Source organism: Macrobrachium nipponense, chromosome 29, assembly GCF_015104395.2.
Source record: "Macrobrachium nipponense isolate FS-2020 chromosome 29, ASM1510439v2, whole genome shotgun sequence".
NCBI classification, from domain to species: Eukaryota; Metazoa; Arthropoda; class Malacostraca; order Decapoda; family Palaemonidae; genus Macrobrachium; species Macrobrachium nipponense.
Genome location: NC_061092.1, coordinates 20,399,997 through 20,412,727, shown reverse-complemented (window position 1 = coordinate 20,412,727; position 12,731 = coordinate 20,399,997). Strand labels below are relative to the sequence as shown.

General features: G+C 38.1%; 1 protein-coding gene and 1 long non-coding RNA gene across 4 annotated transcripts in view; one reads left to right on the top strand and one right to left on the bottom strand.

Annotated features, from left to right (window-relative positions):
• LOC135206178 (uncharacterized) overlaps positions 1–12,731 on the top strand; it is a 469,022-nt gene that overhangs the window by 231,602 nt on the left and 224,689 nt on the right. The window lies entirely within an intron of this gene.
• The window catches only part of LOC135206169 (uncharacterized), a 48,805-nt gene that overhangs the window by 8,864 nt on the left and 27,210 nt on the right, over positions 1–12,731 (bottom strand). Inside the window, exons 1-4 of one of the 3 annotated variants that reach the window (XM_064237462.1) lie at positions 11,871–12,077; positions 9,674–9,716; positions 8,925–9,048; positions 4,752–4,864 (exon numbers count right to left, since the gene is read on the bottom strand). In XM_064237462.1, coding sequence (XP_064093532.1) covers positions 4,752–4,864; positions 8,925–9,048; positions 9,674–9,716; positions 11,871–11,881 — 291 coding nt within the window. In that variant the 5' untranslated portion in view covers positions 11,882–12,077. Of the gene's footprint in view, positions 1–4,751; positions 4,865–8,924; positions 9,049–9,655; positions 9,717–11,870; positions 12,078–12,731 lie in introns of those variants that run through there. The other 2 variants (XM_064237463.1, XM_064237461.1) reach the window with 2 other exon arrangements.

The window sequence follows — 12,731 nt, the reverse complement described above, 5'->3', positions numbered from 1 at the left end:
TTTTATGGTATACTTTTAGCGGGAAAATTCGCGTGATCTTGGTGGAGCTTTCAAAAGCGCAATAGACGACACTTTCACTAGAGGCTTGTCTGTTTGTTGACTTGTCTATTTGTTGAAAGTTATATTTTTAGAGGCGTTTTCGGAGAACTTATGATCTCGGTCGAATTTCCAGAATTCTTCGAGAGGTTGAGGAGATGGACGGACGACTAAGCCCCGAGAGGCCTAACCCTTGGTATAGTCGCGCTAACAATAGAGGGTTAAATTACTTAGTGACTCGGGGGCAAAAATACCGCATTGGTTGTGAATTTCATTAGTATGTGGTCGTAACCATTCATAATCCAACCGTAAGACCACCCACCGAAGGATGGCCTCCGTCACCTTCCTTTCCCTGCGCTCCAATGCGCGTGGTTGAGTCCTTTGGATGTCTTTAGTCCTTTGCATGTGTCTAATCCTTGTCTAGCGTCCTATTCACACAAGCTTTTAATCGGTTTGTGTATATGAATTATCAGTGCATAGTCGTCCCGCGTGCGTATTTTGTGTGTGTGTTTACAGGTTCTGCTTTAATGCATACACAAGGAAATATTACGCCACATATAGTATAATATAGTTTGAAACTAAATACCATGCAGATTCATAAGAAAAACAATGTTATTTGTTCAATGAATCTAGGGTAAATGGGCAAAAATATATAGCAGTAACTGAAATCAGCACTTTTGCGTATTACAAGTATTTTACCAGAATTTCTGGTGAAAATGCTTAATTTGTTTTTGAGAGCAATGGAAAACCAATGATGAAAAATTTCCCACGTTAAATGGAGTAGACATTATTTGCCACGGTTTTCCAATTCACCATAAAATCCGAAACCCATCCGGAAAAGAGGATTGTCGATCATTTTCATAAGTATCCGACTGTTCCATGGCACAATGTCCCTCAGGGGAACACCTGGGTAAATTCTTAGGCCTAGGCTGACCTCAACAATGGAAGAATGGCTATAATTCCGAGTGTTCAGGATTGTTTTTTGAGATTTCGGCCGTAAGAACGCTTCATTTTGGAGGTTTAAATTCTCTCCCTAATGTCTACATAAGGTGCGTGTCTCAAAATCCCGTGTGGGTAAGATTTGGGGTTTTAAAATTTCGCACGCCGGTTTCCAGGATTGTAAGAGGATTTTCGTGCGTAGTGGGTCCTTTCGGCGCGTGATTGAATGGCGACCGCGGTTTAACAGTTAGGTGTTAGCTCCATTCTTCTTGGAACGATTGGTGAAACGAGAGCAGAAAGTAGAGGACTTCGGTGAATGTCAGTCAAAAGGCCGATCGCTATATTCTCTCGCGAGGATGACTGAAAGAATGTTCCCTCGCCATCTGTCAGTCAGTCATCGTATAAGGCTTTAGGAGGGGAGGAGTGTTTGACTGTATCCATCAGTGCAAACAGCCCGGAGGTTATTCTTGTGGCCCGAACAGGAGAGCGAAAACTTGTTTTCCAAGCAGTAGCTCCACTGCTTCAGCAGCTCCTCATGCCTAGATGCCGAAGCCTCTGGTCAAATAAAAGGCCACTTAACCGACCGTGCCTCTGCTTCCCATCTCACCTGTTAAGTGTTTACACAGAGGACCCCTATTTGTAACCCCCTTGACTACCGACAAGCGACACACAACACGCCGAGGACAATGTTTCTCTCACAATCGAAATCTTTCGCAGCATTGTCTAACCCTTTTTGTGGGCGCACGAAAATTCCCTGTCGCTTAATACAAACAAACTTGACTATTCGGTCTTTGAGCATCGTGTCCGGCCTTTTGACCTCTTTTCCAATGAGTGGCCTGGGCCGGAAATGTTTCCACAAAAGCTTTTCCGTGACTGAGTAAACATCGAGGACTGTGTTAGAATAATGAGTCTAAATGAGTACTGTCTCACTTGGCGGAAAGGTGTTTCGTCCAAGCTTCTGTTTTGTAAACCCCTCACATTTCAAAGCAAAGTGAACAGTTATATTATCCAATTTGCAGTATTAGATATGCCATAAATAACAGGCGCAGGAAAACAACGACAGGGGCCCATTATAATTGTGTCCACCACCAATAATATTGAAAACAGTAACCATAAATGATATCATTAGGTTTGAAAAGATATTAGAATTTCAGTCATCGGATTAAACTGTATCCTGTACCTTTTAGATTTCATGAGCCAAAAGGGCTCACAAACATATTTTGGGCATACTTCTTTTACATTTTGTAAAGAGAAAAATAGTAACTTCTCCGTTTGGAACAAATAACTCGCTAAAGACCTCCACCCTCATCGTGAATTTTTGGGTCGCGCCCTTAATGGGCCACAACAAAGTATTTGAAGAAAATTCGCCCATGTCGAAGAATTTGAAGACGGCAGCCGTTTCATGCAGAATTTCGTGCTTTTGTATCACAGAAGCCTTTAGGACCCTACATTCCTACATTGAATACGATAGAACAGAAATAATAATACTGATAACAGTAGGAGGCTCTCCAACAACCTTCCCAGTTCAAGCCAAAATGCAGCGCTTTGGAATTGTAATAGGCATTTCGTCTCTAAAATGTGAATAATTCCACGCAAACTTTTACCGTTGGACAAGGCTAATTTTGCCCCATTAATTTATAGAAAGTCTGCAGTAGACATCTTACTCCGTGTAGTCGGAGAATGCAGATACGTATATGAAATATAATGAAATAAGAGATATGTCCATCATTTATGTCGATCTCGTACAACTTCAGCCTCTATTCGAAACATTTACCATTAAGACAAAGAAGATTGCGAAAGATGTGCATCTTATCGAACATCAATAAGTAGTCGTGACGGAGGCAACACACGAATGTGCGCACGAAACCGCGCATAAAAAAAGGTCAGGAAAGGGTGCTATTTTTTTCTTTCTCTCTCTCGCGCGCTCTCTCTCTTTCTTCTATTCCTGCAAACAGTCGTGCCGGAGAGGGTAGTGGAATCGCCCATAATTTGTGTCAAATCGTTCATAAATACCCTATTGTTTTTCGAAGGCGTTTCATTCTAAAGGGTCAATTTTTGTTTCTTTCCCCTTGCTATCACGGCTTATATTTTTTACTTTTTAAGAGACCAGTCCCGCCCTAAGTTACTGTTCATAAAAGTCTTGTATTACGATTGTTCTTTTCTGCATTGTTCTCGTGCTTGTCACAGCAAACGACTTGTTAAACGGTCTTCGATTTTCTTACTCCTTTTTCTAACCAGATCATGAAAATAGCGCAGGTTAACAACAGTCTTCTCGCACCAAAGTTCATTTATGCAACATATGTTTTCCATAGTCTTACACGCTACATGGACGCATATAAACACATGGAAGGGCACATACACATTTTATGAGCAGATACGTGTTAAAAATACACGAACACCTATGTATTACCTCGTATAAAAGTATTTACAAATTTTTTGAAAGTTAAAAAGCTACTTTAATCCCAAAAGCTTCTACGGCTTCCTTACAGTCTCTTGTTTGAACATCGGACATAAGGTTGATTTCAGATCTCCCCAAAACATCCGTGTAGGCCATTTTCATTTCAAAAGACAGAAAGGAGAGTTAATATTTCACCCATGTCGAAATATGAAAAAGACTCGACCTTGGTTATGGCTTCTAATAAAACGCTTCCGTTGGCGTTCATTTATCACCTTTCTTGAAAGGTCATTCGTGTACAATACATGCATGAAATGAGGGAGGTCAAATGATGGTCGTCGCTCGTCCATCAAACTGACATAGCATGCGTCCTTAGGGTCTACTGATGTAGCCTACAATATGGGGATTTCCACCCTAGTTAATGTAAAGGGTCATCCCCAACCCCCAATACTTAAACACCCAACCTCTTTAGAGGAGACTTTCTCCATAGCATTCCTTTTATTTCCTGCGAGCCCCCAAGCGGTAACTTACTACTGCAGGAGGAAGGATTCGAGATAGAGGGAATCATCCTTCCATCCATCAAAAGGCTCTCCAAGGTCCACAGATTGTTTAGTTTTATTTCTTCGAGGCGAATTCGACAAGGCTCATTCCAAAGAACCACCATTCCTTCATTCACGCCTTTCGTATGATTTATGAGGTCGTCCCCTATCGGTGTTTTGTGTCGTATATTTCCTTTAAACTATCATATGGTTTACCAGTCTGATTTTACGAATGTCAAATGGTTTCCGATTCATTTTTCTTTCCTTGTCCGCTCTTTCGAAACAACATTGGTTTTGTATTCGAGCTTTTTTTATTCCTCTTTTTTTTTAGCCTGTTTTCATGTAAATGTTGCATGATGTATGATTGAAGCACATAGAAATTTTGATTTGAGTTCGCATTTACGACAATTTATATTGATTTGATAAAGCATTATTGTAAACGTATAATGAATATTGCATGGAAAACATTCTTTCTCGTTGTTTTTCTATTTGCTGTATGTCTGAGTTATCTGCTGTTGTTAAAAAACAGTTGATTTAGGTATACTGCCCATATCATTATTGATACTTAATTATTCTTACTTTTCGTTAATGGCTGGTCTTTAACAACATAATCTACGGTTTGCGATGAATAATGTGCTCCCATGTCGAACGAGTGAGTAAGCCTTATTTGATTTATGCTGAGTTTAAAACTTGAGAGTTTCGTGATCATAACCCAAATGCAATCATATGACTAATAAAATCGCGCTTTAAAAGTTATAATTTGTAGATGAATCTCTAAAATAACAACTGATACAGATAACGTTTTCATGCAGACTGCAGTTTAGAGGAGGAGGACTACTCACCCTTTTCATGGCTTTAAATCTCCCTCTTCTGGTGTCGTAGCACAATATTCTGTTTCCTTCGATTGTGTGGAAGATGCCTTTCGAAACCCCTGTCGTCGTGACGTGGATCATCTCTGAAAAGAGGGAAGAAAAAAATATTGACATTTAATCTATCAGTGGCATTATTACAACGTAATTATAAATCATCGTTAAGGTTCTAATTCAGTTTCTCTTATAATATTCGTAATTATTTGTTTGTGTCAGCCTCACAGATGACCAACCAGTTTCAGCTACCCGCGGATTATCGTAGACCAACGAAAATAGAAAAAAAAAAAGTTACATAATTCAGCTGCCAACATTTACGCATCCCTTCCCAGTAACAGGGCAAGAAAAATGCTCACTTCAAATTCAATTAACAAAACCAAGAGGGCTGAGTATAATGTGTGTTCTCCGGGTCTGCGCTCGGCTAACATATCGCTCGACTTACAGTTCATGTCACATAAATAGTTACATAAGTATAGCCTTTAGTGGCCGTTGTATGACATGAATATGTATGGAAGAAGGGAAAGAGAAGAAGAGAGGAAGTCTCGAGTAAAGCTTCCTAGACCAGGGAACTCCCGTGTAGTGCCAGAGAGAGAGAGAGAGAGAGAGAGAGAGAGAGAGAGAGAGAGAGAGAGAGAGAGAGAGAGAGAGAGTTTAGGCCCTTAATGACCCTTTCATAACCTAAATAGATATAAAAGAGCTCAGGAAGATGTTTAGAATGAAGCGTTATAGATTCTCTCTCTCTCTCTCTCTCTCTCTCTCTCTCTCTCTCTCTCTCTCAGAACTGAGAGAGAGAGAGAGAGGCGCCTCCAAGTCCATTCGAAAGCAATATATTTCAAAGTCAACAGACCCTGTATATGATTTGCATGAGGTTCCGTTTCCAAAAGAGGTAATGGCAGCGCTAAGTAGGGCCAAGACGAAATTTCTTTACAACTAATGAGGGGGGTAGATGAAGCCTCCGTTGGAATGCTTATACATTCCAGCAACCCTGGGGCTTCATTGGTTGAAATTTCGCACGCCGAGCCGTTTCCAACATCTCCCCCTCCCCCCCCTTCTTCCCCCTACTTCGTCCTCCGCCCCCCTTACACTCACACTACCTTTATTCATCTTTAGAGAGATGCCTTCCACTAACTGGTGTCTCTAACTACCATGTGTGGGTATTCTTTCCAAATTGCTTCTGCAATTTGCATGATGGGAAGAATTTTCTTGTGCCAAATATAGACTGTTATATGCATATTCATTCTTTGGTAGTCGTGATGTGATTAAGTTTTTCTTTTTTGATAGATACTGAATATTTTTAAGAATAAAATATCATATATATATATATATATATATATATATATATATATATATATGATATCACTTTGAAATCCGTAATTGAATACATAATAACATTCACTGTTCTGATTATTTCATGGCATATGCAACGTGAAACTACAAAAAAATAAATAAATAAAAATAAAAAAACAATTTGGGGCAAAGCGATGCCCGAATGAAGAGAGGGGGACACAAAAATTGAATAGACAGTTTACCTTCTAAGGTAAGGTTATTCTTATTCTCTGGCAAAAAAAAAGAAAAAAAAGAAAAGAAAGAAAGAAAAAAAAAAGGTCTGTCGTGTAAACGAACGGACTTTATTCCTATGTTTAGTCTGTGTTCAGTTGATATCAGTTTGATAAGCTTTTAGCTATCCATCTCGAACGCGATATCTTAAACTTGTAACACTACTGGTGCTGCCATGCTCATTATGGGCCATTTCAACGTTTGTTCCGATCAAATTTTTGTTCGACGCGACCCGGTCCACCTCATCGATTTACTTCCACAGGGCACGAATTAACATTTATGAAGCAATCCTCAGGTGGATAAATATTCATGGAAGTCTTTTCAAACACTCAACACTTCAGTCACCTTCGTGTCTGGAGCTATGCTAATCAAGCAGAGAAAGTCAATCTTGAGGAACTCGTACGAAGGGCTACCAAACTTGAGCAAATAACTTTTCGATACTCGCTGAGTTGGACTCTTCTCTCTCTCTCTCTCTCTCTCTCTCTCTCTCTCTCTCTCTCTCTCCTTGGTCATATTCAGCCATTCGCGCCACCGCGAAATTGTAATTAGTTATTTTATTTTTATAAAGTACGTCAAATTTGATGATACTTATAAGTGCGGACTTTATAAAAACAAAAAAATTGATGGTACTTTTAAGTGCAGACTTTATAAAAAAAAAAAAATATGATTCTTAGTAAGTGCATCCTTTATAATGAAAATTTGATGATGCTTTCTAAGTGCAAACTTTATAAGAAAAAAATTTATGATACTTTGTAAGGTCAGACTATATAAAATACGAAAAAATTGTGCAACTACCTAAGAATTTTTCGTGTTTAGAACAATTCGTTAATGGAATATTTCCACAAAAGAATATCTGTGAATCCTAACACGGAAACCGCTCCTGGTACTTAGTTAATTGGTAGCCGAATCAATAACTGAAAATAAAATTTATCGAGATATTTCTTACAACGTTTTTATTCTTTTAATGAACTTTTTATCATCCAAAAGATATCGCTAATCATCTCCTCGAAGTATCTTATTTGCGAGACATAATTTAAATCTGAAACTCGATTGAGCTTGTAGCTAATCTTTATGACTTGTAAAACAAAGGTTGAAATTCGATGTACGAGAGACTCTAATGAAAGCCGCGATAAGTTTATTTCGAAATGTTCTTTAGCACAGATATTAATGTACACCATATGTATCTTTCTTAGCTGCTAAATGAAGCTATTTTTGTATGTACATCAACCCTTTTCACCTCTTTACACATTGGGTCTCTCGCTCTCTCTCTCTCTCTCTCATGGGGAAAATATAGCTAGTCTGATGTTAGTTTAATGACTTGATAGCAGCAGTTGGCAGTTTCTATCTAAACGCCTCTGGGGCAAAAGAAGAAAAGCCTTAATTTATAAGGCTATCAACAACCAAAAGATGCCGTAACAGCTTGATTGTTATTCAGAATACCTCCTAGACTGCTTCATAAATTACTTATTCTTAATGAATGGATGCTTGGATTGATTTAAGTTTTAAGTTATCAGATCTTGAACTTTTTTTATGAATACCAGGATTTCAAGTTTGGTCAAACTTCCTTGTTTTCCTCCTCCTCCTCCCCCCTAGTCTTCATTTAACAGTGCTGGTTACGGCCGCGACCGAATATTAAGAGTAGATTTCAGTCGTCGTTGTATGTTGAAAGTGTTGTATCATCATGTGTTTTTTTGTGTAGAATCCTACAGGTTGATAAGTAATGAGCGCAAGTCGAGGAAGAGGAACTCTGGATTTAAGGGATGTTGTTTAGACAATTATTGGTCAGGATCGTTAAACTAATATTCATTTCATTAATGGATTTTTTTTTTTCATCTTAGACATGTAAGAGTAGACTTCGGGAATGCTGGGCAGGTAAGCGAGGATCCCATAAAAGATTAACAAGCCTCGTAATGGTCTCTGATTGTTTGCCATATTTCAGAATTATCCGTTTTCTGACATTAATATTTGGTCGGGTACCACTTGGGTGTTGGAGGGGCGCGTACGATTTATCGGCTACAGTGCCCGTATGTTGTTGAACGCTGCTGGATCTTGGAGGCAGGGAACCAGAACGAAAAATCGATGTTCGATGTGAATTCGTGGAGCTATATAATATGCGCCAGTTTGGCGCATGCGGCCGGTTAACAGATCTTTAAAAATTCTTATAATTCAAGGAATGCATTTGACACTAACAGTCGAAACTTTTCGTACAGAGAGTCTCATTATCCTTTCATTCAGTTATTTAAATTAAAAATAAATGAATAAACAACAAAAGTATTCTTATTATACAAAACGTAATTGGTTCACATGCATGCATATATACCAAAAAAAAAATAAAAAAACATCAGCACAGGCGCACACATTCACTAGTATTTACCAATTGCTACGATTAAAACAAGGCAGACGAACAAGTCCATTTTAAGAAAATTGGTCTTCGTAAGCGTATTTGCAGTAGGAAACAAAAATTAAGAAAACGTCTGAATTGTATAATAAAAAAAAGCATTTGTTTATAACTGTTGACGCCAGAAAAACAAGAAAGGCACTCACAGACATTTGCACCAAGAAAATACGAAGGGTAACAACGTCTATACTTACGCATTGGGTCCGTCTCATTGCAGCATGCCGTCAGAGTTTTCCGATATCTGAGAGAAAGGCAGACATCCGATTGCGCAGAAGAAGCGAAAAACCTGTACGGCTCACCTACCCCCATTGCTGAGCCCTGTAGAAAGGGAAAACCAAGATCACTGTGTGTACGTATGTATGAGAATGCGCAAGTTTGTGTCTGCACGCGTTCGTGTGCGACGAGGTAATTAAAGATTTAGTGGTACTTAATTAGGGTAATAGTAATACTGAGGCAACGGCTAACATTATATATATATATATATATATATATATATATATATATATATATAGTAGATATATATATTATATATATATATCAATATATATATCTACAGATTTATATATCTATATATATATATATAGATATATACATAGATATAGATATATATATATATATATATATATCTATATCTATATATATATATATATATATATATATATATATATATATCTATATCTATCTATCTATACTATATATATATATATATATATATATATATATATATATATATATATGTGTGTGTGTGTGTGTACGCGCGCGTGTGTTTGCACAGAGAAGTAAAGAATATTAAAGGCACATAATATGGTTTTCAAAGTGAATATGGTTCAAAGCTTAATATAATTCCTACCAAGCAACATGTTCATAAGTATAAAATTACAAACAAGATGTACTTTTCTTATTCAAATTGGGGAAGAAGTCTTACAATTTCTCAAGTCCTTACCACGAACAGCAGCACCAGCAGGATAATAGCACAATATGTCAATCTGGAAGGAGAAGAAAAATTTTTCACATTAGTTGTTTGCTTATGCAGTTGTTGGTGTTGTTCTTTGCTGTAAAATTAGTCTTTCAGATTATTGGTAAAGAGCCCTGTCTGTTTTTCCTGTTACTATTTTTATTATTGTTACTTTATCTGGTTTTGTCAGGATTTTTTTTTTCTCTGGTAATTGAGTTCAAAATAAGAGAGGTAGAGAGAAGTGGACTTTTTATAGGATAAGATGTTGTTGTCGTCTTCATCACGACATTAATGCAGTTTGTTCACTTTGTTTCTGATGCGTCCCCTTAAAAGTTTTTTATTATTATTTTTTTTTTTTTATTGTGTTCGCATTTTAGTCTACTGGAGAGAGGATGTACTTCATGTTAGTATGTGACTGGAATATATGTTACATTCATTTTCTAAATCTTCTGCATAATTTTTTTTAAGAGTTTTAGTGGTTTGTCATATTTAGCTGGTTTATCATAAACAAACTAAAATAGAAGTCTTCTACTTCGGACTTTTGTCCAGCACGTTGCTGGGGTCGGCAGCACGAGTCTCCTTTCTTTATGCAAAGGGAACGCAGCATTTCTGTCTGGGACAGTCTTCAATTTAATAATATCAAATCGGTTATTATATCGGTAGGTTTTCACTGGTACGGATGCTGTTTTGGGGGAGGGGTGGGGTTGGGATTGGAATGGGACTGGGGCCAGAGAGACGGTTATCCAAAACAATGGATATAAGGTAAACAAGAGGGCCGGTCCTCCCAAGAGCACCAGGCTAGCAGTGACTTCGCGATCTTCGTGTGAAGTGGCAGTGGTCAATATTAGCAGTGTAAACACTATTCCCTGAACCACCTCCAGACTCAGTCGCCGAAGCCTACTGCTGTACTATGGCTGCCTCTGGTGGCGTGGCGACCGGCTGGAGGGGAGTGCCACAGGTCATGGCACAGGACGCCATTGTCATCAACGCAGCATTGCTCTCATCCTAAAGTGGCCAACTAGATGGAGCTTCAAATATAGAATTCATACGTCAGTCTTACAGTCTCACAGATTGATTTGTCCTGAGGATCTTAAGATGAAAGGCCAAATGCTTTTCCATTAGTCGCCGATGGGTCGAGTTGTGTGTAAACGTCTCAAGTGTCTCCTTCCTTTGGAGGAAGGAGAGCGGAACTGTCCCAGGAGCAAGGTGTAAGGGGAGGGAGGGAGGAGGGGGCGCCTGCGGATTCTCGTAATTAGAGGAATGTTGTTGTTGAGGGACGTGAGGAAGAGGTGCATTCTGACGGTCTACCTTTCTTTCAATGTACTCGATCACAAAAACACACCATAACGTCTGAATGCAAAATTGATGATGATAATAAAAAGTAGTAGTAAGCGCACGTCTCAATTATTATTATTATTATTATTATTCGACCAGAGGACACTCTTCCACGGGTCACAGTGAAGTTTATGCAAACATAGACTTTTATTGTAATCGTGATTCCTTTTTTTTTCTTCTTCATCGGAGCAAGTTATTATCCACGAACCTAAAACATAATTGCTAATTGTTCCACTGCGTGTTAATAACATAACCTTTTAAATACCAGAATCCCATGCGCCAGGTTGCTCAATATTATTCATAGAATTTAGCACTTCCTTAGACACAGGAAGACGATCATAAACTGAAACTGCTGAATCATCCTGGTTATTGTGAATAAGAGATAGATAAGTTCAGTGTTGTGTCACTGTGGAGAGTCCGAATGAATCTCTTGTGCTTACATAGGAGACGTCCCTGCAGAAGTTTCCAGTAGATTAATATTCATAAGATATTTTTAGCAATAGGACTGGGTTTAAAGTCTCTGCTTTTCTTAAACTGAAATCAATATATTCAGTTGTGCACCGTGGTAACTGAGGCTGGGAATTCATGCATAGTATGCCTGACGTTATGAATGTCTCGGACAGAGTTTGAATAATGAAATATTCTACTTGTAATGTTATATTGATTAAATACTCCTGTGTTAAAATGATTTCGGCAGCTACCTAACTTCATAAAAGTCGCCATTGAGAAATGATAAATGCACAACAAATATCTTGAAGCTGTGCGATCTAGATAGCCTCGATAAAAAGACAAAATTATCAGCAGTGTTAGCGCTCTTGTGAAATGACAAAGCACAATGGAAAAAAATTACCTTTGCTTCATAAACTCGATCCAACGAGATCTTCAAAGACCATCTTGCGGTTGGTCAGCTGCCAGTCCAACGTGCATATAGTATATACTCCGTTTTGTCAAGGTCGCCACAAAAAGAATGAAAATGATAAAAAACAAAGATATAATGATTCGGAACACAGAGATGTTTACGGCGAGCGAGCGTGACTGGTTGGTCCAGCTTACCGTCACTGCTTAAGCAAGACTGCCGAAAGCCATAATAATCTGATCGCTTTATAACATCGGCGCTCAGCTATCACGATCACGGTGCCATTGTACTGAGAAACATCTTTTCTGTTTATCTCTTCGAGAATTTACACCCACGTAAATGGACGAGGATTTGTGAATGGAATGAGGGGTAGGGGTGGGGAGGGGGGAGGGGACACTTCTACTCGGCGACGCCTCGATAAAAGACAAACGAAAAAACCGGCATATTTTGACGAGATAAAGATGAAGTTATTGCATTGCGATTACGAAAACGCTTTGGATTCTCTTTTTGGGAAACATTTTGATGTACTAAGGTTTACAGTCGTTTATCATTTACATTACAAGGGCATACACACGTATGCATACATATTCATATATTACATATATATATATATATATATATATATATATATATATATATATTATATATATATATATATTAATATACCAACCTTTCAGCTATTGCTAAACCCGTTGACCGTTTCCAAGTTTTTCCACATTTCACACCCTTTCAGTTGCTTTAGCTATCTTTCTTTCATTAACATTGACAGTATATATATATATATATATATATATATATATATATATATATATATATATATATGTGTGTGTGTGTGTGTGTGTGTGTATGTATATA